Below are 27,435 nucleotides of genomic sequence, written 5' to 3'. Positions count from 1 at the left end.
AGATAATCACTAAGTCAGCTGAGAAAATCATTGGTTTTGTAAACGAGAAGCGAGAAAACTGGTTTGACGACAACAATGAAGATATTTTGTGTCTTATCAATGACATCTTCAAGACCCGTCCTCCAACACAAAGAAAGCTCATTATTTAGAACTAAAAGAGTACATGTCAGACACAGATAAGCGAGATCAAGAATACTTGGTGGCAACAGAAGGCTCACGAACTTTAGAGACTGATGCTCGGGACCTGAGGAAATTTTATGCAGGAATCAACAAGCTGTGTGGTCCATTTCGGTCTTCATCAGGTACACTGAAAAGTGCTGACAACTCCACCTCTCTCACTGACAGTAATGAAATCTTGGAGCGCTGGAAGGAGCACTTCTCCATTCTTCTAAATCGCCCTTCCACTACCACTGAAAACCTCCTTCAGGGTGTGCCTCAACAACCTGAACAACCACGGATGGCAGTACCACCCACTTTTCAAGAATCAAGTATAGCTCTCAATCAACTGAAACCCAGAAAGGCACCTGACCCAGATAACATCCCACTGGAATTAATTCAAGCTGGAAGTCAATCCCTCAAAACGTAAATTTTCACTCTTATCCTCAAAATTTGGGAATTTGGGAAACAAGAGAAGTGTCTAGTGACTTAAAGAATGCCACTATCATCACAATCTTCAAGAAAGGAGATCGCAGTGTTTGTGGCAACTACCATGGTATATCACTTCAGTCTATTGTGGGCAAAATTCTTGCAAGAATTTTACTTAACCGCCTCCAAGCTATTTCTGAGAAGATCCTCCCAGAGTCTCAGTGTGGATTTCGATCCTCCAGAAGCACTACTTGATTTGATTTTCTGTGTAAGACAACTCCAGGAAAACCGTAGAAGGCAACAAAATCCACTCTTCTTAGTCTTTTATGACCTGGATAAGGCATTTGACTCGGTTCCAAGACCAGTCAGGCTTGCTATCAGGAAAAGATCTCTGATGGATTTTCAATCACGGACTAAAACAGGGTTGTGTACTTGCTCCAATGCTATTTGTACTGTATGTGGCTGCAATGCTCTATGAATTACCTACAAACAATCCAGGCATAGAGATCAGATACCGTTTTGATGGAGGTCTTTTCAACATAGATAGACTTCGCTCCCAGAGCCTAACTCAGGTTACAAAGATTACCAAAATGCTGTATGCAGATGATGTGTCACCTCCACTCACACCACAAGAGTTACAACAATCGGTTAACTGCTACAAGAGTGCATGTGATCTATTTTCAACGTTCGAAAAATTGAGGTTCTAGCACAACCTTCACCAGGCACAACCCTTCCACAATTTAACATCTTCATCTCAGATGCATCATTGGAGCAGGTAGACCACTTCTCATACCTAGGCAGTACCCTATCTGAGCGCTGTAACTGTGAAGAGGCTGTGGAGAAGATAATTGGTGCTGCGCATGCAGCATTTGGGCGACTATCACATCGGGTCTTCATGAACAAAGATCTGACCGTGAACACGAAGCTTATGGTGTACCAGGCTGTTGTCATCTCAACATTACTGTATGGCTGTGAAACTTGGACCCTATACCGATGTGACCTTGATCCAACAAAAGCTTTGATCCATCCTTAGAATCAAGTGTGAAGACCACATCACCAACCTAGCTGTTCTTGAGAAAGCGAATGCTAATAGAATAGTGTCATCCATTACTGGTCATCACCTTAAGTGGATGGGACATGTTCGCCAGATGGATTATACGAGCCTTCCACATCAGATTGTGTTTGGTGAACACTCTTCTGGCACCAGACCTCATAGAGATCCTAAGAGGCACTATAAGGACCAGTTTAAGCATACTATGCTGACAGGTCTGAATCACCTGCTGAAGATCGTTCAACCTGGCGACAGATCATCCCGGGCACTGTCACGGCATTTGAAGGGAAACGGCGCAGTTACACAAAAAATCAGGGCAGCTCACCCACGCCCTCCTCCAATAATTCTGTGTAATCTGTGTCGTCATTTGTTCCGTGCTAAGACTGGACTGTTTAGTCACTGTAAACACATCCACAATACCAATATACAGACAGCCTTGAGTTCCGAGTGAAGTGATACGGAAGAAAATTATACTCAGATATGCGTTAAAGCCAATGACGACAACAAAATGTTAGTATTAGAACTTCTTGCTCGAAGCACAGAATTCAAGTTACTTTAAACGGCCGCATTTTTGGATGATCTAAAACGGAACACGCGGAATTTTGCTTTGACCTTATATTTAAGTTCATTCGAACACAACTGCTTATTTACAGTTTAGATGATCTTAAAAAACACAATAAAAATCAAATCAGGTATTTCATTCCTATACCCCGCAGAGAATTAGGCAGGCCATCAGCTGAACAAACTAGTTCTTCGGCCATGGAATAGTGTAACATTAATTTAAAGGATGTAATATTTATTATGAAGTATGTCTAGCACATATATGAGAATTGCGTAATATGTATGGCCCCATTCACAATCCAAATGTAACCGTAAACTTAACTACGTAAGGTAACTGTAAAATTAATGTAAAATTTGTGGTATTCACAATGGAGGAACGTACCATGAATGTAGGGAGTACACAGCAGCCAATCAAAAAACTGCCATTTTATTTAACATGGAAGTCGGGTCTTAGGCTATCTCGCACATTTATATTTTAATACCTCGACAGAATCAAACAACGTGGTAGCGGAATTCATATTACTTCAAACATCTCTTGCTTTGCTCATGGGAGCTGTGTACCTGAAAAGGCAAACTAAACAACTGTGCAGAAAATGGGTTCATACCTTGAATCAAAGAAGGTTATCTCAGGACAATTTCGGTAATCTACTGTAAGAAATTAACCTCATCAGTTAGTTTTGTTCATGCAGATGAAACCTGAACTATTTGACACTAACTTAAGATTTGATCCCTTTTTCTAATAAAAAGAAGTATAAAGTCTCCTTTACAGACATCTATGTGCCTAGCTATCACACTCCAATGAGATGTTTGGATGATATAGTTTTCATAAACTAGTAGTCTGTCATAATGTTAAGAAATATATAGGGACACTGTTTTATCTATGACAGGGACTGTCACTTGCCCGGTTGCCAGTGCTGCGAGCTTGTCTCCCGCCATTTGCAGTCAGATATCATTGCTACAGCAGATTTATTTCCATGTATTCTCTTTCAGTGCAGAATCTTTCTAATTCTTTTTTTTTTTTTTTTTTTTTTTTTTTGCTTTATCATACATACACACACAGATTATTTTGAAAGAGAATTACAAGTGTTTCGTCGAAAGAAGTCATGACATCGCGCATAAAATACAATGTTTACGTCTGCTGTGATTGGCTGGTTCTTAAACTTACAAGTAATAAATCTCATTGTAGACCGTATTGGGCATCAGATTATGAACATTAAAACATGAATAATAATTTACACCACCTTTCCAATACTTATCTTTTCTTATATTTAGGACATAAACATTACAACTGGTGTTGTAAGTTGGGACATGTTTCGCTTAACTGTCGTAAGCATCATCAGCCGAAATAACAGCCTGAAGTTAGGTCAGGGCCCCGAACCTAGTATCCTTAAAATATATGGCACCCTAAGATTCAACATTTACATTACAAAAAATCAAATAGGCTTACAACTATTAACCGACAACAAACAAAAGAACCCTCAGCTACTTCGGTTTGCGCAGCTTGTTTCAGTTCATTCCGATGTTACCCGACGAATCAAGGACAAGCACATGAGCAGCTGGCTGACAGACATGCCGGCTGTCAGCTGCCGTTAACACATACTGCAAGTAGCGGCAGTCAGGCACTTCGATTGAGGTTATTCTTTCATTAAAGCCGGGAACGCAATGCAATTAAAACAACGAAAGTAAATGTAAAGTGGCCAAAGTATTAAGCATTGAGTTAAATGGAACTACTTACAATACCCAAGCTGTACACCATATTTTTTAAAATATAAAAATAAAAATATACTGTTCCAATAAGCGTACACAGAGAGGACATTATATGAACAACACAAAATAACCGTCGAAGACACTCTCTGCTACAGTCAAGTATCTTTTCAGATTTTAACATACGCTTCAATTTGTCCAGCGTAGGTACAGTTTTTTCATTACGTAAAATTCGCGTATTTTCCGACGTATCACATCTTTTGTGAAGTTGTCTGTTTCGATCCTTTTCTTGTGGACTGTTTTCTTGCCATCAGGTATAGAAAAATGCAAACGACCCTTAGCCATAGACGTCTTCCCTTCCACTAAAATATGTTTCACCAGTGACTTTGAAACCCCTGTTGCTTCACTTGTTGAAGCCACTACGTTATAATTCAGTTTATGAACTGTTTTCTCTTCTCGTACGTGAGCAGCTACGTTATATACTATTTCTCTGGCTTATCCCCTTACAGGCCGTCCAGATTTGCTACCAAACTTCGAAGTAGCAGCCATAAGTACTGTACATTCAAATGACACTCTCACTAGATTAACATGCTACACAACCACTATATAGCTGAAAGACTGGGCTGCCGTCAATTATTTCGCTGCTGAGCGGCTTTAGATGTGTGTGTGTGTTGGCATACCAGTTACACAACTGCCGATACTTCTACTAATTCTGTTTTTTACACAGTCAAGAATTTAGTTCATTCACCTGGTTAATGTGCTCCGTAATGAGTAATGACCCTTAAAGGTCGCTAGGTAACACTGTTCAACACTATATACAAAAAAACATTTACCAATACAGTACACGCTATACGCAAAGGAATTATAGGACTACAATTACTACAACAAAAGAAAGAAATGTGAATAAAACTGACAAAACAACAAGAGCGCTAAAACGGATACAGAAGTGACAGCGAAACTCTTGTGTAACCGCGCTTCACAGTGTGCACAGTACGGTGGCCAGACAGAATGTGACCCCCTCCACTACTCCCTATGATGTCAGACATCCACTCGGAGAGAATGCGCGGGGAAGTGAGCTTTGCGCAGGTTCTTTTGTTAGTTGCAGGGTAATAGTGTGAAAACATAACAATGTTAGTCATGGCTAAGAGAAATGAAAGAAAAAACACACAATCGTGTTGACAGAGGTTATAAACATAGAGTACAACATATAGCTGGTAGTGAAGTAATTAAAATCATGTAGGATATCATTGCTATTAGTCAGTCAATAAGAATGTTCATACATAAAAATTATTATAATATTCATTGGAATGAAGAAGGTAATTAGAATGGTTAACTGCGCTTACCAGACCCCCTCCAGCGGCTACTGTTGACCAGTCAACACCCTTCCAACAAAAGAGACTTCAATTCACGCTCATTGCATCTTATTTTCTCCATCTATGATCTTGAACTACCAGTAAAAATAAGGACACCTGTTTTCGGCTTTAACTATTATTTTAAAGGAACTGGATATTGGCCTCTACCTATAAGCAGCTTCAGGCGTGATCAATCCTGTTTGAAGTGTTACTACTCGAAGTCAACTACAATATGTGATTTCTCGTATCAGACTCATGGGTCTATGCAAGAATGAGATTTAATTAGCTAACCATTCTAATTACCTTCTTCATTCCAATGAATATAAAAATCATTTTTAAGTATGAACATTCTTATTGACTGACTAATAGCAATGATATCCTATATGATTGTAATTACTTCACTACCAGCTCTATGTTATACTCTAGGTTTATAACCTCTGTCAACACGATTGTGCTTTTTTTTTTCTTCTCCTAGCCACGACGAACATTGTTATATGTTTTCACACTAGTTTTGGGGATATTTAATTTTTTATAATGTAAATGTCTAATCTGAGGGTGCCATATATTTTAAGGACACTAGGTTCGGGGCCCTGACCTAACTTTAGGCTAAGATTTATTTCGACTGATGATGCTTACGACAGTTAAGCGAAACATGTCCCAAATTACACCACCAGTTGTAATGTTTATATCATAAATATAAGGAAATACAAGTATTGGAAAGGTGGTGTAAATTATTATTCTTATTTTAATGTTCATAATCTTAAACTTAATGTAAAATTATCCGGAAGAGTTTAGAGTTTGCAATCCCTTAATTTTACGGACTCGCAGTTAAGTTTACATCGGCGCATTTTTAATAGTTACATCAGATAACATGGCCGCAAACTTCCAAGTTAACGGTAGCTTTTAAGTTTACGTTACGTTACATTACGTCTGCATTGTGAATGGGGCTAATTTCTGGTGCAGAAGTCATCGAATCAAATATCGCTCTGCACTTCCCCGAATACTCTCATAATTATTATTATTATTATTATTAAAGCGTCTTTATTGTGGTGAAGTTAGGGCTCCCGGCCCTTTCTTACACTTAACCACTTCATGTATATACAATGTAATTTTTACATAAAATTTAAACATATGAAATTTTTACAACCTAAAGTATAACTAAAGCAACTAAAGTATCACTAACTAAACTAAAGTGAGTAAAGTATAACTAAATTATATACAGGAACACATAGCAATAAACAACCATATTCACTCTCATTCATGCATCCCATTCACACTCAAGAAAGACTGGAAGTGCTTAAAAGATGACGGTGGCAAAGGATTTTAAATTTTGTCTTAGATTTAGCTTCTCTGATGTCATTGGGGAGTTCATTCCACCAGCTCGTGGCGGTGATCGTGAACGATCTGTTGTAGGTTGCGGTTCGATACACAGAAATTTCTAGCGTACAGCCTGACCGGGTATTGAACAGGTGTAGGGAACTAAGGTAGCGAAATCTGGTGGATAGGTAAGGAGGAGTGTTTTCAGAAAGCACTTGATACACCAAAGTAGTTGCATGGAGTCTACGTCTGCCATTCAGTCGTAACCAAGATAATTGTGTATAGAATGGGGATACATGGGCGTATGGTTGTATGTCGAATGCATACCTGATGCATGCATTTTGGGCACGTTGCAGTCTCATGCTTTGCTCGTTATTGATATCAATAAAAACTGTATCACAGTATTCGAGAATTGGAAACAAGAGTGATTGAATGAGCTTTATTTTCAAGGACCAAGGAAATATATTTTTAAACCGCTTCAGAGGATGCAGGCTTTGATATACCTTTTGGCACACTTTCGTCACATGTTGCGACCAGTTCAATGTTTCGCTTATAGCCACACCAAGATTCATAACTGTTTCACAAAATGGAATAATGGTATTGTTTAGTGCTACAGGAGGAATTTCGTATTGTTTTAAGACGTGTAAGTTTTTCGAAGTACCAATGATTATTGCTTGCGTTTTAAGAGGATTAATTTTGAGATTGTTATTCAAAGCAAAATTACTTATGAGACTTAAATCAGCATTAACTTTTTCTACAGCACTCTGAATTTTATCAGTTCTTGAGTGGTAGTAAATCTGCAGATCATCAGCATAAAGATGATACTTGCAATGTGTAATCGATTTGGCAACATCATGTAAGTAAATTGCAAACAGCAATGGTCCAAGTACAAACCCTTGGGGAACACCGAGGGGTTTGTTAAGCCACTCAGATCTGCTATTATTTACTTTGACACACTGACACGATTTTTGAGGTACGAACTGAAATCACCTGTTTAATGAAAATAATAAGTTTTACAGATTTGTACACATAATTATCTATCCAATGGGTAAGATTTTTTATTTTTAGAATTTGTTTTACGTCACACCAACACAGATAGGTCTGATGATGATGATTATGATGCTTGTTGTTTAAAGGGGCCTAACCTCTAGGTCATCGGCCCCTAATGGTACGAAATGAGACGAAATGTTATGACAATTTAAAAATCCATAATCCTCCACTGACCAGAATTCAAAAACGTGAGGATGAAGAATGAATGGATGAATATGAAGTTAAAACAACCAGTGGATCTGACCCGCAATGCCCCGCATTCCCAGAAACTAGTGTTAAACAATAGTATTACTGACCACGGGACTGCTTCTAAAGCACAATAAGGAATCAATGATGCTTGTAGTCGAAACGGGTCCAAAATCCAGGTCATTGGCCCCTCATAATGGTACTTATCTCTAGGAAAGTAGAACCATGATATTCGTCATGTTGCAGTACCAATCAAAAGTAGCATAGACTCGCTGTATTCCACACATTATGGTACTATTCACAGGTAATGTAATGCGCACATGTAACACAGATCTATGGTGTTTCGCAATTTGCGGCACTATTTACAGGCAATGCGAACCTATAGCGTTCCTCACATAAGTGGACTAACCACAGGGACTCACACTATCCCGTGGTGTTCCTCACATAGTGGGTACTAAGCATAAGCAAGGCAGAACCATGGTGTCGCTCATATAGGGGTACGAATCACAGGTACTGTAAAATGCATCCTGAGCCACACACTGTCGCTAATAATCACAAACCTATTTTGTACCTAACATAGTGGTACTACGCGCAAGTAAAATCGACCCATGGTGTTCCCTGCATGATGATACTAATTACAAGTAGTCTCATGGTTCTAATTTGATCATCCCTTTTAGTCGCCTCTTACGACAGGCAGGGGATACTGTGGGTGTATTCTTCATCTGCGTCCCCCACCCACAGGGGGTACAGATAGGACTTGGGGGACGATAGGATAGGAAAGGCCTAGGAGTGGGAAGGAAGTGGCCGTGGCCTTAATTAAGGTATAGCCCCAAAATTTGTCTGGTGTGAAAATGTGAAACCATGGAAAACCATCTTCAGGGCTTCTGACAGCGGGGTTCAAACCGACTATCTCCGGGATACAAGCTCATAGCTGCGCGCCCCTAACCACACGGCCATCTCACCTGGTATGGGTAAAATTAACATCGAATTATACAATTATGTTAGCTTGAAGAATGAGGCCATGTGATCTTGCTGTCACTGAATTCTGAGGCATTATGTAAGTGAATACGAGAGTCAGTCGTTGTCTTCCAAAATCTTGTTAGATTGTTAAATACAGGATGTAATGAAAGTATCATAAATTTACAATTTTTAAACACTGTCTTGAAAATATGAAAGAAATTGCTTGATTTACACACAAAACATAAACTAGCATGACTGACACTGGGCATTAACACAATACTAATCTCAGTAGGGATGAAAAATGTGAGCGCATGTCTCAAGAATCGCGAAAACTTCTCAATGCTTGACTTTTTTTTTTAAAGATCTTTCACTCCCAGATAGTGTATCCTATTGTTGTAAGTAGTCATACCTGCACTAGCAGCCTGCTGGTACAACGTAGAACAGCCACTAACCAATGCCTGACAACATTTAAATATCTCATAGCTCTTCAGACGGCGAATCATGCCCATTGTAATTCAGAGTTTTAAGCTAATACACTGGTAACAAACACGAAATTTATTTTCAAGGGCATCCATGAAATATTCATAGGCCCATAACTTTCTCTTGGTAGCCATCAATATGCAAAAACTTACTGTACTGCATTCACACCAGTCAAAAGATTAAGCTTAAATAAAATGACAGATTTTCCCTTGAGGGTTGAGTGTGATGTTGCAGACCTTCTAGCTGTTTATGTATTATTCACAGGGAATAGAAGGCCAAATTTCTGTTCATGGCTTAGCCTGTTTTCCCATTTGGCAAAATGTCAAAGCCTGTTGTTGTGAGTGTGCTGTGCAACTGTGACGTAAAACGTGTGCTTATGTTCCCAAGACACTTACGAGCATGCTTTTGTGAGAAAAGCATTGAGAAGTTCTTCCATTCTCAAGACATGCACTCCCGATGTAAACCAGTTATTGAGGAGCCGGGTTCAGAATGAGCTGAAGCAGTACATACCTGATATCTACTATCAGAATTCTAAAAGAGAAGTACTGGGAATATGGTAAGAGCTTAGTGATGGTTTATATGGAATCTGAAAAGGTTTCTGACAGTGTGCCCAGGGAAATAATCAGGGAATGCCTAGAAGGTTTAGGTGTACCAATCTTCCTGATTGATGAAGTAAAGATGCTCTATCAAAAATCCTTCATCTGTGTCTAAGTAAGGGATGGAAGATCAAATTGGTTTGAAGCCAAAAGAGGAGTCCAGCAGTGAAGTGCCTTGTCACCATTCCTGTTCATCATTGTCAGGGATCGAATCATAAAATCCATTAAAGGACATTGCAAAGAGACTAATATTTGCAGATGATGTTCTAATCTAGGGAGAACATGAAGCAGAAGTACAGGAGAAACTAAATCTTTGGAATGGCAAGTTTAAAGAATATGGACTAAACATCAGTAAAACAAAAACTGTTGAAATGACTATCAACAGGAAAGGCACAGATTCACACATTCTCCTGGAGGGAACTTTGTTACAATCTGTTTCTAACATCAAATACCTTGGCAGTATCATTTCAAAAGATAACACAATGAACCAAGAAACAGTACTCAGACAGCTTCTCAATGTTATTTTCAATTGAGAAATCTACTCTGGGAGGATAAAATAACCCAGGAAGCAAACTGACCATGCTTCATACCCAACTCATTCCAATTTTCACATATGGACTCCGAACATGTACCTTACATAACAAAATTAACAGTAAAATCCAGTCAACAGAAATGAAATGAATCAGAACAATGCACCAGGAAAGACAAGATTAGAAATAAGGCCAACAGGAAGGAGGCTGACATTAAAATACCTGTTACTGAGCTTTTAGGAAGATGCGGGCTACAGTGGTTGGGACATTTTATGATGGAAAGAACAAGAACAGAAAGGAATTACTTTGATAGAGAAGTGAAAAGGGAGAAGCCAGTAGGGAGGCCAAGGAATCGATGGACAGACACAGTGAAATTGGAGGTGAGCAAGAGGAATATCAAGTGATAGGACATAAAGGAACAGAACCTATACTTTGACAGGAAGAAGTGGTGAACACTTGTACACCATACCCAGGAAAATGGAGCTGGAAAATGATGATTATGATGATGATGAGGACAGCAGAGTTTCGACAAAACAGGTATTTGCTTATCTCTTTTGCAATCATTATTTTGCTCTGACAGGCCGCTAGTAATATAGGATATCAACAACACTCAAGAATGTATTTATATTAAATTTCTAATGCAAATTCAAGAGCATTAATATGAAAAGGAACATTAAATTCCATGCAATGGGTCTTTTCATGCTCTCTTCCTTGTGGATGACTGTTACGCAATGGATATTTAGGTTACCATAAGAGACTAAAATCCTACAAATAAAGTAAAAAGCATCCGTGGTGTAAATACCAAAATTATTTAAGTACATATTTTCGAAAATTTGGTTTATACCACATTTTGTAAAATGAACAAGCAGATTTTTTCAGTTCATTGAACCTGCTCTAGTGTTCTTAGTTGTTCTTTAATGAGCCACAAGAAGGAAAGGAAAAACTGTAAACAATATAGTAGGTCTGGCCAGGTATGAGTAATGAGTGATAATTGTTAGTTTTATGCCCCAGTAAGTACTTTTAACATTTTCTGAGATGTTGAGGAGCCAGAATTTTACTGCCCAAAAGTTTTCTAATGTTTCAGTACACCTACAGACACAAAGTTGGAGTATCTGAGCACATTCAAATACCACCAGACCAAGTCACGATTGAACACGCCAACAGCACTCTAGTGTCAGTCCAGCATGTAGGGTAAAATTCTAATTAAGAGATTTCTTCATCACAGTTCCAAAATAAAATTATGATTGCAACATAAAATCCAGTAGCAGTATGCACCAATAAAGCTGACGTGGTCATGTTGATATTGTGCATGGTCTCCACATGGATGGCTACAGATTGAGCAGAAACTAACTGGCCTCTGATGTAACTGGGGGTAGCAACTAGATTACCAATCTCCAGACATTTGGCTATTATTAAGGTTGACTGACTTATTAAACCCCTAACAATTCCAGCAGAAAAGAAAGCATTGCTGTTGCTTACTTATTGCATTTTGTATTCTTTCAAAGATGCAACAGGTCTTCTTTCTCATCCAAACTATTTAATTAAATAAAATTTCTATTCCTCTATGATACATATATGAGAAAGAGTCAAAGTAAATATCCAGGCAATTTACTGCCAGCAATATCAACTATTCTGAATTCAGTTTCTTTTTAAATGAGACAAACACGGTCAGTTTTTAAATAAAATTAGACTTCCTGTCTATCACATTCTCTTTTGGCTCGGACAATTGCAATAAGAGAAATAATTATGTAAGCTAGGCCTGCAATCAGAATTACATCTCATGGAAAGCAACAAGAGGGTCTATGATTCAATGAAAGTCTCACTCTACTACTGTATAACAATTAATATAATTAATAATACCTTGTAAAACATCCGATCTGCAAATCTCATCAGCTCTGCAAAGGCATTCATCCACGAGTGAAGTAGTCCATAGAAAGTGCAGAGAAAAGCTAATGTTGCAGGCATCATGCTTCCAAAAATTGATATTACCAATTTCTCGAGAGAAAAATGCTTAACACCATAGTCACGGAACATTGGAATCAAGAATCTTTCGAAAAGATAACTAGAGTAGAAGATGACGCCCACCACCTCCAGGAAATGCCATGCCACGAATTTCCAGTGAATCTTTTTAGTCCTGAAAAGAGATCATGTAGCAGTGAAAAATCTACGGTATGATGTAAACACTTCAAAGAAGAAGACTTTAGTATAAGTCAAAGACACTTCTTCTCAAATTTTCTCAAACACAAACAAGCCATTTCAAAATGTAGGAAAGTCACGAGGATGTGCAAATTCCTCAGCTTCCTGAGCACATAATGTCTATCATTACAAAACCAAGGTAAATTACATCAGATCTGTTTGAACAATACCGGTATTTTGTGGTAAAGTACAATGCCTGCTATTTTTGGAGGTATGGTAGCAGGATACTTAGTGTGTGTGGCAAAAAAAACCCAGACAGACTGTGAAAGCTGTTTAGAACATATCACTTCTCTAGCTAGTGAAAGTCCAACATTTTATTTTAATTGTGTTCAAGATGGAGGGACCCTCAGATACCCGAAATCATGGTTTATGGTACTTGTGCAGTGAATGATGGAATTTGTTACCACTGCTGTACAGTACTTACCCTGAAGACAGCCACTAAAATGCTGTACTTTTTTTCTGAAAGACAGGTTCATCAGTGAACTTAAGTATAGAAAGTGTAAAGACTACAAACTACCTCTTTTTCTACTCCAAAAAATTCTGAGACATCTATTAGACAGCATTGCTTCGAAGCAATCAAGTAGAAGAGAGAAAGCATTGAAACTTTATAATAAGCCCCTCAATAGGAAAGTTTTAAAACTTTACTGGACCATCAAGCCAATCAAGCACTGCTCTATAAATAAGGTGCTGTAAATACTCACAAAAACATTCAGCACTTTTTATTTAGGATATAGTATTTACTTATTGACATATACAGCCATGTGAACACAAGGGGGCAAGAACGCGTCCTAGCGGATGAATGGTGAACTTGGATTCATTAGTGCATTTCAAGGCCTTGTATTATAGCGTAAGCAGCGGTTTTATCCAAGTGCATTATATGAATAATGTAAATGCACCTTGTTGGATAAATTTCTGAAATAGTGTTTTCCATGTAATTTGATAAGTTTAAATTGAGAATCAAGGTGATTGCATTCATTAATGGGTCTCAGAAGTGCCATGGGGGAGCACAAGTATAGGTTGCAATGTGGACAGAAGCGAGAGACTTTTTCACCTCGTCATAGGAAAGTTCGATAAGCCGCGATGTTTTAAGGGCATTGGGTACTTTCCGTGCAAGCACAAGGCATCTAAAAAGCATACAGTACAGTAATCCAATGAATAAAGCACTTGCACAGGAAAGGCAGTACAGATTTCTCCTCGTCTTTGAATCATGTTTTCTTTCTTTTGACTTCATTGCGTGAGGTTATGTTTGCCAGTAAGTTATCCAAGTGCATTATTTGAATACTGTAAATGCACCTTGTTGGATACATTTTGGAAATAGTTTTTACCCATGGCATTTGAGAGCTTTAAACTGTGAATCAAGGTTAATTGCACACAGTAACGGGTCTTAGAATATATTGTGACGCCGCAAGGGTTGGCATTTCTGAAATACGCGTTGGCGGTTAATTTGAAATAACGTAATTAGAAGTCCGATTTTTGCGTCCCAGCGACTTTGAATTAATGAGGTTTTACTGTAATGTGTAATAAAAAATGTGAAGTATTAGACATTCAAAAGAATATTGCACGTAAGGAGCTGGAAAAACAAGAATATGAATTTAAAATTAAGGAACTTTATTGAAAAATAAAATTAAAACCATCTGAAATGAAAAAATAAAAATCACTATTCCCTTTTCTGCATGTCACGTTAATCTGAAAATTAGCCTATGTGGAAAATGGATTTATTTTATTTTATGAAATACCTCCTCTCATGCAGAGGCTGCCTTACGACAAACTATACTTCTATAGGTATTCATTTTTAGAAGATAAATATTCTTGAGAAATTTTGATGGTAACCTAATTGTAACAATGGTTTCTTAGAATTATCAATGAACCCCTTAAGGCTATAATGGCAGTCTCCACTAACATTGTAATTGGCAGAGATATCTGCTTCCAAAACTTGGCAGCAAAAACGGGAATTGTCCCCCTCGCCCAAACAACAGACCCACTACGTCGATTTCCTCTAGCTGGTAATTTCTCCCTCTAGTAAGGAATTGTTGGTAGGTAAATATCTATCTTCTCGAGGTTGATATCTGAGGGCTGTGACTTATGGCTTTCAAAGCGAACAGTGGGGTTGATGATCTAACCTCTCTTCTTATTTTTGAAGGCAATGATGTCTATCCTTCTGTGGCTTCCATTGTCCACTAAGCCATGAACCTCTTCAAATACCTGAAAACCATGGTCTTTCAGCGTTGTCGCAATTAACGAGCGGATGTTATGGCAACGCGTATTCCTTAAAAGTTCACCATGAGGACAAGATCCAAGAACTTGAGGCAGCGCTTACAAAGGGAATCGTTCTGAGATCTTCCTGGTACCAATCTGACTGCTGAAATGTTTGCTGTCATCTTAATTCGCTACATGATAAGCCTTGATGGTCTTGATACAGGAGTTGGCAGGAGTATATTCATTGTATAAACATACACCTCTTCCTTTCTGCTGCAAGTTACACCATTCACTGAATGCCCTTTCTCTCAGTACTTATCTCACTTTTCTGGCATCAGTTATTTCTAAGCGAGGATGTAGCAAATTGTCCATTATCTGAAGATGCTCCCCACAATTGCAGAATGAACAGCATTACCCTCATTATCAAGTAGGTTTTCTTGGGTACTGATTCAATGTAATCTGCATCCATTTCCATGACTGACAAAGTGTAGAAATTCACACATCAACCCAAACTGATCTCTTGATATTACATCTGAAAAGCCTGGTGTCCAAATTATTCTCTTCTTGAAAAATAGTAACTTATTGAGGGTTTCTGAACAATATCCATCAGCAAAAATATCCCTAATACGATGTATATTTCATCTACTGTGAACTGTGTCCAGCTCCTGACTGGGGATAGGAATGTAAACAGACTGCCATGAGAGTTTTTGTACTGCTCGGTGTACATTAATCAGTTCAACTAATTCTCTAACAAAGAATAACTCGAAACTTTCAAGAATGCCAACAACATTTTCAGAACTGTTCCCGAGTCCAAACTTACTAATAAATATTTCCTGCTGCCCTACAGAATTTTCAATAGGCTTCCATTCAAACTCCTGTTGAATGAGTTCTTCATCCCCACTATCATTGTTTATAATAGCATCTACTATTGCCAGATCAGCATTTTCATTTTCGCTGCTACTAGAACTAAAACTACCGACAATATCACTCCAAATACTGTCTGATAAGTTCAAAACCTCAAGTACTTCACCTTCATTCAAACTGTGACCTGCCATACTTCCACGCCACACAATATCACATCTCAAACTGAGAGCGAGCCGAGTAGTAAGCACTGAAGATTTGTAAGAGTATTAAAGGCGTTGAAAATATATAGGGAATTCCCAGAATAAAGTTGATGTACAGGGTGACCCAGAAGTCCGTTAACATTTGACGAGGTAATACTTCATGGAATATTGGAGGTAGAGAGGTAATAATTGACACACACGATTGGCATGACATGGGGTTTTGAAAATCCACAGCCTGTTTCCAGTCATTCGACCGGGTCAAGAATGGAATGAATTAAGTCCCCACCTAGCAGGAGGATAGGAAATGTGCCGGCTGCCGAAGCCTGTCGCACTCCTCTGGGGCAATGATAAATGGCTGACAGATGAAATGAAATGTTAATGGAGAGTGTTGTTTGAATGAATGATGACAGGGAAAGCTGGAGTACCCGGAGTAAAAACCTGTCGCGGCTCCGCTTTGTCCAGCACAAATATCACATGGAGTGACCGGGATTTGAACCACAGTATCCAGAGGTGAGAGGCTGGTGCGTTGCCACCTGAGCCACGGAGGCTCGCACACATGGGGTTTTGACACCAAAATCAAATACAGTAAAGCTTCACTAAGTGCCTTTTCTGGTAACGTCAACATGCTGCCATTGTAGGCGCATCTGACGTCCCCTCACAGCAGCTCCTTTTATACATGCAGAAGTCACACGCAGCATCAGTGACGTGTTGCTGTCCAGCGCCATCTGTTGGACTGTTTGTGCACTAGTTGTCAATAAAATCCTATGTCATGTCAAGCACGTGTGGCCATTTATACCCGACGTATTGATGTCCAGTGCCATCTGTTGGTCATGTTGTGTACTTTATGTTGGTGTCAATAAAACCCCATGTCATGCCAGTCAAGTGTGTCAATTATTACATCTCTACCTGCAATATTTCATGAAGTATTGCCTCGTCAAATGTTAACTTTTGGGTCACCCTGTATGTATCGATTATCTATGAAAATTTGAAAATTCAGTTATTCACAGCTCCAGCAGAACACATCAGAAAGCTAAAGCATTGCGTGCTGCAGTGGCGATAGACACTTTGTGAACTTTAATAAAAAACAAACCAAATACTCACCGGATCAGGTCAACATGCATATCAATTAAAAGGTGATGATTTGTACCATCAGTCTATGTAATGAAATGTCATGCAGGAAGCCACACACAGCCGCTAGAATGCAGACAAAATTTATGACTGTACACGTTGAAGTGGAAAGATAAGACAATTTCAAACACTATAAAAAGAAATAACACTGATTTGGGCCCATACATAGAGAGAAGGAAGAGTTCTTCATCTTTAAAGATACGTAATTTTCACCATGACACCGTTAAAATTGTACGTGCTACAATGAAATGAATGTAGGACTACAGAGGTCTATACCACGTATGGAGGTCAGCAGCGTGAGAAGATCCAGGGGGTCTATACAATGTATGGAGGTCAGCGTGAAGGGGTTAAAAACACCAAAGCACCGTTCAATGCAATTTCTTGTTCGTGTATGTGCTGAATTTTCAACTGCATGTTGATATGACAAAAAATACCTCAACTGACGTGTCACTCCGCCTGTCATCAAGGGCATTTTATACCTACTGCCAGGGTTTCCTGAGGTCGCTCCTAACATGGGGAACAGACTCCTTTTGCAGCCGCTCCTAACATGGAGTACAGAAGCTGCACGGTGGTTTCCATTGGCATTTCCTCAAACTGAGGAACCACCACCCTCCCAAAGGAGCTCCTCTGCTCAAAGCCGTTGGCTTTTTTAGGGTGCTAGGTTATTTCCCGCCGCCCAACACGCGGTGTAGAGACGCTGGCTGCACAGTCTAGTCTATTACTGTGGCTACATCGCCCTTCAACTGAATGTGGAAGGTCGCCTCAAACACGCTGGCTGGATAGGGTGAGAGATGACATGCGGCTCACCAAACTCAGCCCTCGGGACGCTATGAATCGGTTGAAGTGGAGGAAACATTGCAAGAAGGCAGACCCCACATAAATGGGAAAATGAAAAGAAGACTATATATGTTCAATTGTATCATTCTTGCACATTATTCTGAAGTTTAGGATCACAGTAGGGATGAATTTCTTCTGCTGGTATGCACTGTCAGCAAGCAAAGAACAATCTGGAAATTTTCCTCTAGAAAATCTGAGATTCAGTGCACATGCACTGAAGATTGTGCTGTCATGGGTTGAACCTGGCCAGCGCACAACAATATCCATGATGCGCAAATTTTTATCACAGACTATTTGAACATTACAGGAAAAGTAGGATATTCTATTTCTGTACTGTTCTGCATTATCAACACCTGGAGACTGAATCTTCATGTGTGTCCCATCAGTGCATCCTATTACAGAAGGAAACACAGAAATGATGTTCGTTGTTTAAAGGCGCCTAACTCAGAAACGGCACGGAAGGTTAGTTTCGTTTCTGTAATTTATATTGGGTTCCTTGTCATGTAAAAAAAAAAAAAAAAAAAATTGTCGCATACAGCAGCAATTTGAGGGAGTACCTTCTCCAACATGTGACATGTCAATTTATGTAGGTCAATGTCATCACCTAGTAAAATTTGGAAAGCTCCTGTTGCCATAAAACTTAGGGTAATCAGGACTTAATAAACTTACACATTGGTTTCGGTGAGTTTAAAGTCTTAATATTTTGACCAATTTGATGTTCTAACCTCATCACTGACGGTTTTCTTAACCTGTACCTAATCTGAAATTCGGTTTCATTAAAGTGATCAAATGGATTTTTCGGAGCCCTGGACACTCGTGGCATTGGAAGAGCACCCAAAACGATACAGAATTTGAAGATGATGAGGAACATGAAGATATTTCCTTATTGCTAATATAAACTAGTACCGTAATACCACCTTCAGTACTATAAACGCAGGATATTTACTGTAACATAAAAACTGAAATAAAGCCCATTAAAACTACAATGAATTACTGTAAATACATTATAATTATTTCATTATCACTGAACCATGAGTTAGGCCTCTCTGGCTATTCAAATACTGTGTCAGACCTATGGTGAAGTAATCTGCATCATAACTAATAAACTATCTGATTGAAATAGTTTAAACTCTAAGGAACAGACGTCTCTATTGGCAATTTACGAGCGAAGCCTAGTCTTTAAGGACTTTAACTAATATCGAGAAACTTCCTTTTTTTTTTGCTAGTTGCTTTACGTCGCACCGACACAGATAGGATTTATGGCGATGATGGGACAGGAGGAGTGGGAAGGAAGCGGCCGTGGCCTTAAGGTACAGCCCCAGCATTTGCCTGGTGTGAAAATGGGAAACCACGGAAAACCATTTTCAGGGCTGCCGACAGTGGGATTCGAACCTACTATCTCCCGAATACTGGATACTGGCCGCACTTAAGCGACTGCAGCTATCGAGCTCGGTGAGAAACTTCTTGTTTTAAAGTTTGATCATGAAACTGTCTTCGTTTGTTTGTCTGTTGCAATCCCCGTTATTAAAGTTATCCTCCAATCACATTGCTTCTCTCCTAATTAATATCCTGCAGTTAAGTCTTCTCTTTCTTATTCCTTCTGGAAAACTCTTCCATGTTGCTATTTAAAGGGTGTTTTTTTCTGAAACCAAGGTCTTGTATTGCAGCAGTGGCTTCTTAATAGTGTTACTGGAAGGAGAATTCATCTGAAGGCAGAAAATGCTGGAGGTAGGAGAGTGGCTGGAGTAAGAAAGCAGTTATGAGGTAGGCAGAATACCAATTATGTGAACCATCTATGTGTCTACTTACGGAGGATTTCTATGACCCCTTTACAAATGTAATTTTCGGTTTCAGGTCTCTCTAAATTTTTAAATGTAAGAGTTTTTTTCCTTGCAAACTTAAATTCAAAGTAGACCTACATTTTCCATCTTAAGACTTGTAATTTTGCCCTAATCGGATTTTGTAAAATATAACAAAGCACATGTGATGTATCCTTGTTAATCTTCCTCTCATATTTAAATTTGGTGACTAAGTTTTTCTAACAGTTAAATTTAATCTCATTCCTTCAGCCTTTAATTCTTTCTTCTTTCTTAACTCAGTCACCGAGTAGTATGGATTGGCCCCTGCTTCACCGGGCCATATGCCCAACTAGGTCATGTAAATTTCTTTCTGGACTGCCTGGGTTTTGCCTCCATTTTGATTGTCAGCCTTTGTAAATCTAATAATGTTGTTCTTTCTTCACTTTTGGAGCCATGCAGCCTGGGTCTTCTGTCCCTGTTTACGATGGACCTGCAGATCCCTTTTTACCTTGCGTACACCTCTACCGTGTAAATAATGAGTGTACGAACTGCTTTTCAAGCAACATATTATTGCTTTTTCACATGTTAATGTAATCTACTGGCCCATTTGAGTACATCTTGTAAATTAATGGAATTGTATTCCCGAGTTCGGAGACCGTTGTTACTTTTGTAAATTGAACTCTGGGGTCTGAGACCCGATTTGTAAATTGTATTAGAAGCCAAACTTCTTTTATGTACAGGGTAGCCTGATTTCATAAGAGCTGGAAAAAATGAAATCGCGCATGGCTTTTAGTGCCGGGAGTGTCTGAGGACAAGTTCAGCTCCCCAGATGCAGGTCTTTTGATTTGACTCCCGTAAGCGACCTGCACGTCATGATGAGGATGAAATGATGATGAAGAAGACGCATACACCCAGCTCCCGTGCCAGCGAAATTAACCAATTAAGGTTAAAATTTCCGACCTTGCCGGGAATCGAACCTGGGACCCCTGTGACCAAAGCCCAGCAAGCTAACCATTTAGCCATGGAGCCAGACTATAAGAGTTATAAAAGGCTGATTATAAATTTTAAGGTGTCCAAGTTTCTGTGCTCATCAATTGTTAATTATCCTGAACTTCTGAGCCCTTTGTTGTAAATAATCTTTAGCTTTTGAGCTCCTTTGGTACAAACCGATTTAGAGCTGACGAGCTCTCCTTGTGCCAATATAAAATATCTGCAACTTAATGCTCAACTTATTGTCCGAGCTTCCTGCTCCCTTTCCGTATTGTCTATTTACCTATTATATTTGATTCATGCTTTGTCCAGCCATTCACCCCGCACACTTCCTTCTCTCTACTAATCATGGATAAGTTTGCAATAATCACTTACCAATGTTTATGAAACTAATATAAAGACTTTTACGAAACAGTTATGAACTGGCACTGCATGTCGGTATTTCTTGGAATCGGTTCTAACATGGAGATAACTACAGCACTGGCTTCAGTTACCAGTCCTTGCACATATAACTGTAAAGAAGTTAATAACTGTTGTTTAGGAAACTTATTTTTAAAATGTCACCATTTTAAGTCACTGATAACTATGCTTCTACAGATAACCGTCATTCCAAAAACTGGCCATCAGTCTGTCAAAACAAATTGTAACATACACAAAACTAATAGAACAGTTAAAATAATAATAATAATAATAATAATAATAATAATGTTATTTGCTTTACGTCCCACTAACTACTTTTAACGTTTTCGGAGACGCGGAGGTGTCGGAATTGAGTCCCGCAGGAGTTCTTTTACGTGCCAGTAAATCTACCGACACGAGGCTGACGTATCTGAGCACCTTCAAATACCACCAGACTGAGCTAGGATCGAACCTGCCAAGTTAGGATCAGAAAGCCAGCGCCTCAACCGTCTGAGCCACCCAGCCCGGCAGTTAAAAAAAAAAAAAGACACACTAGTAAAAGAATCTGAGAATGTTCTTGTAGAACAAAACATGTTATTCTTTATGCATTAGTGTGGTTTTTTGACAGGTATGTTATAGTGATATCATTAATGTTTCGACAAAATAAAAAGCTTTAAAGTTGTATTAACAGAGTCAACACTGAAAAAAATATGGCTTCCTTCTTAACAAATTATCATCACACATCCCGATGTGTGGGGTCACCCACGGGCGTCAAATAGAAAGATCTGCACAATGCGAGCTGAACATTCTCGGACACTCCTGGCACTAAAAAGAAATAAATAATCCAGGGAAGTTACTACACAATTGAAGTGGTGTGGTATGGACACACAACTAAGGCTGATGACTCAGCCGACATAGGCTGTCCTGTTCTACAACTTCTGCCTCGGACACTGAAGGAAGGATACAGGGCTAAAATTTAATGGGCGATAACACCTCCCTTGGTGTATCTGGCACAATATGAACTCCATTCAACATCTCTGTGATAAACTGAAACAAGCCATTTATGTACATCATGACTGACAATAATTTATGAGTCCAAACATCAAGGTCAGTGAGGACGAATGGGATAATCTGGACGAAGAATGTATTAAGAATGGTACTGCGGTGGAGTTTAATCAACAGCAATGCTCCAGATTCAATGCACATGCATTCTCCTGAAGCACTTTTCAATCCATTCTCACAAGGGAGTATTTAGGTGTGACCAAGAATGGCGATGGCAGTTTCAAATAGCCCTTGCTAGGTGCTACGTGTAAATACTGCCACATACCATTAGAGCCCATTCTAAAATTGGAAACAAATCTGGCAGGATATCTCCCAAGTCATTCTACTACTGGAATACTATTACCATGCAGCTAAACAAGTGATATTCCAGCCGCAGAACTGACAAAAGGATCCGTCTCCAAAACGACACCACATACAGGGGATCAGACTTCAAGCAACAGTACGACACAAAGTCAAGGCCAATTCACTCGTATTATCTTTGTGGTTCTTTCTTTACAATTTGCTTTACAATGCACCGACACAGAAAGGTCTTATGGCAATGATGGGATAGGATAGGAAGGAAACCAAGGCCTTAAGGTAGAACCCCAGCATTTGCCTGGTGTGAAATCTTTGTTCTTCATTTCAGTTTACTGGGTACAAGATAACTGATCAAGTATATCTCAGATAATGTACATCACTTTCTTAAAAGGAGAAAGGTCACTTGCGGGAAATTTCTAAAAAAAATCACTCCAATTACACTTCTATTAGCCATCAAATATACCCAGGTTCTTGTACAAGTATTATCTCTAATTCTGACTAGCTGTATATTCTTTCTAGAAATATCCATGTGGAGGACGTCCGTCAAATCGTTGAAATTCTTAAGGGTTTCATCTAATACCAGATAAATATGTTATGCCATACACAAAAATGTCTTGCCTTTATATAATCTAAATGAGGGACAAAGCAGACTTTTTGTACTCAAGAAACAACATTCTTTGCATTTAAGAAACCAGAATGAAATAGGATAGGATTGTGTAGATATCATTCCGGCTTCTTGGGTAAATGGTAAGCGTAGCAGCCATCAGTTCAGAGGGCCAGAGTTCAGTCCTCTGGCTTGGAGACCGGATGCCTGTGTTTGTTTCAATAAACAGTTGTTCATTTATACACTTCACGCTTCACTGTCAACCACCACGGGGCATCCGGACATAAAAATGGACCAAGTCCTCATATGTTAACACATCAAATCCGCAATCGCGACAGGGTGAATGGAAGGCCGGATAAATTGAAGTTAACGCGATAGATATCAGAATATACTGATGAAGGCTTTCACAGCAAGTTGAATAGCCCCTGAGCACACTTTTGAGATGTTTGCCATTTCAACATTTAACTATCCACATATCCAAACAAGAACACTAACAATGTTAAGACCAATATGAAAAGCTTGAACTGAAAAACCAATCACATGATCTTGTACAGAAACAATTTGCTTTTTGTTCCCTTTAGCAGGAATTGGTACAAATGTATTACACTTGCATGATGTTGATATGTGTATACAGGTAAAGGTTTATTTTTTTACTAAATTTCTTCTACAATTCTGGGGTTTATCTTACACAACTACATTCAAACAATTTTTGAAGATACCACATATATTTTTTAAATATTTCATTCAAATTGTCATCATTTTTCCAAGAATCTCAAGATAATGTTCTAATTTTATGTAAACAAACCTTGGATAAGAATCCTGGTAGACAAGGGTAGGTGCAAAGAGGAAATACAAAAATTTTTCAAATTCTGGACAGGGTGCTGAATCAACATCAGTATGAGGTTTGTATTGTAATGCACGAGGAATGTTACTTCGTACAAATGCATGGATCTTCATCATAAGGCGGACCTGTAAAATGCAACATAATCATATATTTATGGGAAATTTCCTAACAGACAATACAAAAGCAACCTGACACTAGTCAAGAAAAGTTCACACCTGTAACACAAGAGAAAATGCTATCACTACAAGCTTTTCTTGCCCTTTAAGGAGTTTAAATTTTGTGATTTCATTTGAAAGTTGCACAAGGGTAGCATGCCTTGGTTTATTAGTCATTCCTCGATGAAGCAGTGTATGAGCTACAACCGACTTGTGTACAGAAAAGCCAGGTAGGTTTGAAGTTAGACATTACTGAATAAAATCAAATTGCAACAATTATTCTACATGCTTATTTGTTTGATGGGCTTTCAGGAGGGATAATTTAACGAAATGATAAAATGTAATTTGATTTGGTTCATATTTACAGTACCTAATCGATTTTACAGTATTTATACGTAATTAATAATAAATTTTAATGCAATGCTAGGAAAACCATTAGATGCCCAACACTTCACAGCAGTGCTCAGAAAAACAGAAATCAACAAAGTGCAAACTCAGTAGTAAGATTTACGCATTTATGCTACAGGAGATAAAATGTGTGCATAGGGGTAACAACATATTTATTCCAATCCGAGACAACGTTGTTTCTCAGAATCTTGTGGGAAAAATCAAGGGCCGTCTTGCATTCATGACTAACAGTAAAAACACCACTGGCAGCTACTACGGTAACCACACTGCTTCCCTTCACCCCCCGCACGTGCATAAAACTCTACCTTCAATATCCGCATCTTTATTAGGCCTAGAGGCTACATCACTAGCTGTGGCAACTGGTTGTACAGTGCCTCTGTGTAATGTGTCTAGTTCTTGGGAAATAGTGAAGAGATAATGAATGACATTCTACTTGGCAGGAGACAGACTTGCAGCACGCATGACCAGGCAAATGGCAATCCCCTAAATATATTTTTAAAAATATCTCTGTATTAGCCTCTACAAAAGACTCTCAAATCTGCAGAATGGCATCAAAATCTGCAAGCTTTCAAATTCTTAGAAAGGCCATGGTTACTCAGTGGCAGAGTTGTACCTGACACTTAGTAAAATTAACAGTTTTACAGACAGCAGGAATGTTTTTGAGATGCATCGTCGTATTGTAAAGATACATGGAACAGGAATTGCCGACAAATTTTCAACGGGTTCTCACTGATATTATGATGCCAAATTAAATCAATGGTTAATTAAACATGCAGAAATGAAGAATAATTGTGTAGCCACAAAAAAATATGGTATAACTAAAGCCAATATTCCAAGTTAGCGTGAAGGCAAAGACAGCTTAAAAATGCATAATGTATAAAAAACGGCATTCAGTGGCCCACAACAAGAACGCTTTAAGGAAGTCAGAAATTGTGAGGCAAGTGTGTGAAAAACTTAAGGGCAGAATGGCCATATCACGGCGCAACAAACTCTTTAACCTTCAACGTCTGCGTCTTCATTATACATTGCTAGCTGCTGAAGTCGACCGAAGCCGGGAAGCAAGACGTGTGTCTAGCGGCAGCCGGTTGCACCTGATGCTTACTAAAAGTAACAGTTTTGTAGACAGGAGGAATATTTTACTGATGCATCGTCGTATTGTGGAGACTGGGAACAGGTATTGCCAGCAAATATTATGATGCTAATTTTAATATCATGGTTATTAAACTCACAGAAATAATGAATAATTATCCAGCTGCAAGAAAATACGGCATAAATAAAGCCAAGGTTCGGCACTGACATGAAGACAAAGATAGTCTAAAATGCATACTGTACAAGAAAGGAATTCATATGATTTCACAATGCACTTTTTAAGCCTGATTTATTTTTCTTGACGAAAAAGTGGGGGTCATCTTGCATTCAGAGAAATATGGTATATATGAAGGGGTCTCAAGTGGGCAAGTTCGTGACGACCAGCATTCAACCCTCACCTGTTGTAGATAAGAAAGATTTTAAAAAGTTCATATATTAATAAAATCCGCGACACAAACTTCCACGTAGCTGCAATCTGTTGGGAGGGATGTACAAGTCTGCAAGTGATGAATATGTTCAAGAATACTGTTTCAGATATTCATGATATCAAGGCACAAGCAGCTAGCGATTTGGTAAAAGCCAAGATTGTCGCCCTTCCGACTGCTGGATGTTGAATAGACAGCACAGATAATTGAGTATGACACCCCATTTTGCAGTCCAGGATGAATTTAAGTCTGCCTTTCTTGACACATGAGTCATTAACAGGAAGACAAAGTTATTCATCTGACCAATTAAGCTATGCTCGCAGTTAGACTGGAATGAGTTAAGAAGTGCACACATGCTACCACAAGGCAATTTCTAAAACTTGCATATTGCATGAATCTTCTGCTAAGGAGGAAGAGAGTCAAGTGAGCAATGAAGAGATAGCTACAGCTGTGATGCTCGTAATTTCAACATGAAGTTGCCTGCTCAATCAAGTATAACAATACGAGGGTCAAATAACTTCCATTTTGAATTAATCATACCTGGACCATTTCTCAACATGTCAAAGAAAATGTTCCTACGACAAGATCATTTGAACAAGTAAAGATCTAAATGGAAAAGCATGCCATGATTGAACAGCAGCCAAAACAAACTAACATTTCTCAGATTGAGCAAGAAATCTTCACATTACAAAAATTTCCTTTTCTTACCGAAATCTACGGTACACATACAGAGGGTGGCCAAATTATTAGACTCAAGGTCAATTTTGGAACTCACCAGTCCTTATTTACATAAAATTACATAATTAATTAATTAATGAATCCTACACAATGATCAGTACTTGGTATGCATTCCTGTGTGTTTAACACATTGGAGACAGCCATATTTGAATGTGCTACCCTCCAGAAATTGCAGGATTTTTAATGGTTTTTGAAAATTTTTCAGTGCTAGGGTAATCCACAACTATAACTACTTTTAGAATGTATAGAAAGATCACACTTTCTTGTACAGAAAAATGAGTTTTAATTATTATAAAAGTGCAGCAATTTTTAAATATAAATTTATGAATATAATTCTTCTTTTCCTGCCGCTTTTCCCACACCTGTGGGGTCGCGGGTGCGATCTGTGTCGCACATGTGGATTTGGCCCTGTTTTACGGCCGGATGCCCTTCCTGACGCCAACCCTATATGGAGGGATGTAATCACTATTGCGTGTTTCTGTGGTGGTTGGAAGTGTAGTGTGTTGTGTGAATATGAAGAGGGGAGTGTTGGGACGGACACATACACCCAGTCCCCGAGCCAGAAGAATTAATCAGAAGCGATTAAAATCCCTGACCCGGCCGGGAATCGAACCCGGGACCCTCTGAACCGAAGGTCAGTACGCTGACCATTCAGCCAACGAGTCGGACAAATTTATGAATATAATAAGTTCTACAAACAAAAAAAAAAAATCTGACGCAGCTATGGATGCCAGTTAGGTTAATATTTTGAAATTTGACTTTGTGGGCACATCTACTAAAACACACTAATACAGATTCTAACCTAATTGGTAAATTGGTACCGGTATCCTTC

General features: G+C 38.8%; 1 protein-coding gene across 1 annotated transcript in view; it reads right to left on the bottom strand.

The window, feature by feature from the left end:
* LOC136863323 (sterol O-acyltransferase 1) overlaps window positions 1-27,435 on the bottom strand; it is a 115,769-nt gene that overhangs the window by 22,434 nt on the left and 65,900 nt on the right. Inside the window, exons 7-8 of the mRNA XM_067139710.2 lie at window positions 23,750-23,913; window positions 12,233-12,506 (exon numbers count right to left, since the gene is read on the bottom strand). Coding sequence (XP_066995811.2) covers window positions 12,233-12,506; window positions 23,750-23,913 — 438 coding nt within the window. The remainder of the gene's footprint in view (window positions 1-12,232; window positions 12,507-23,749; window positions 23,914-27,435) is intronic.

Source organism: Anabrus simplex, chromosome 2 (assembly GCF_040414725.1).
Source record: "Anabrus simplex isolate iqAnaSimp1 chromosome 2, ASM4041472v1, whole genome shotgun sequence".
NCBI classification, from domain to species: domain Eukaryota; kingdom Metazoa; phylum Arthropoda; class Insecta; order Orthoptera; family Tettigoniidae; genus Anabrus; species Anabrus simplex.
This window is presented reverse-complemented; position numbering and strand designations above follow the sequence as displayed.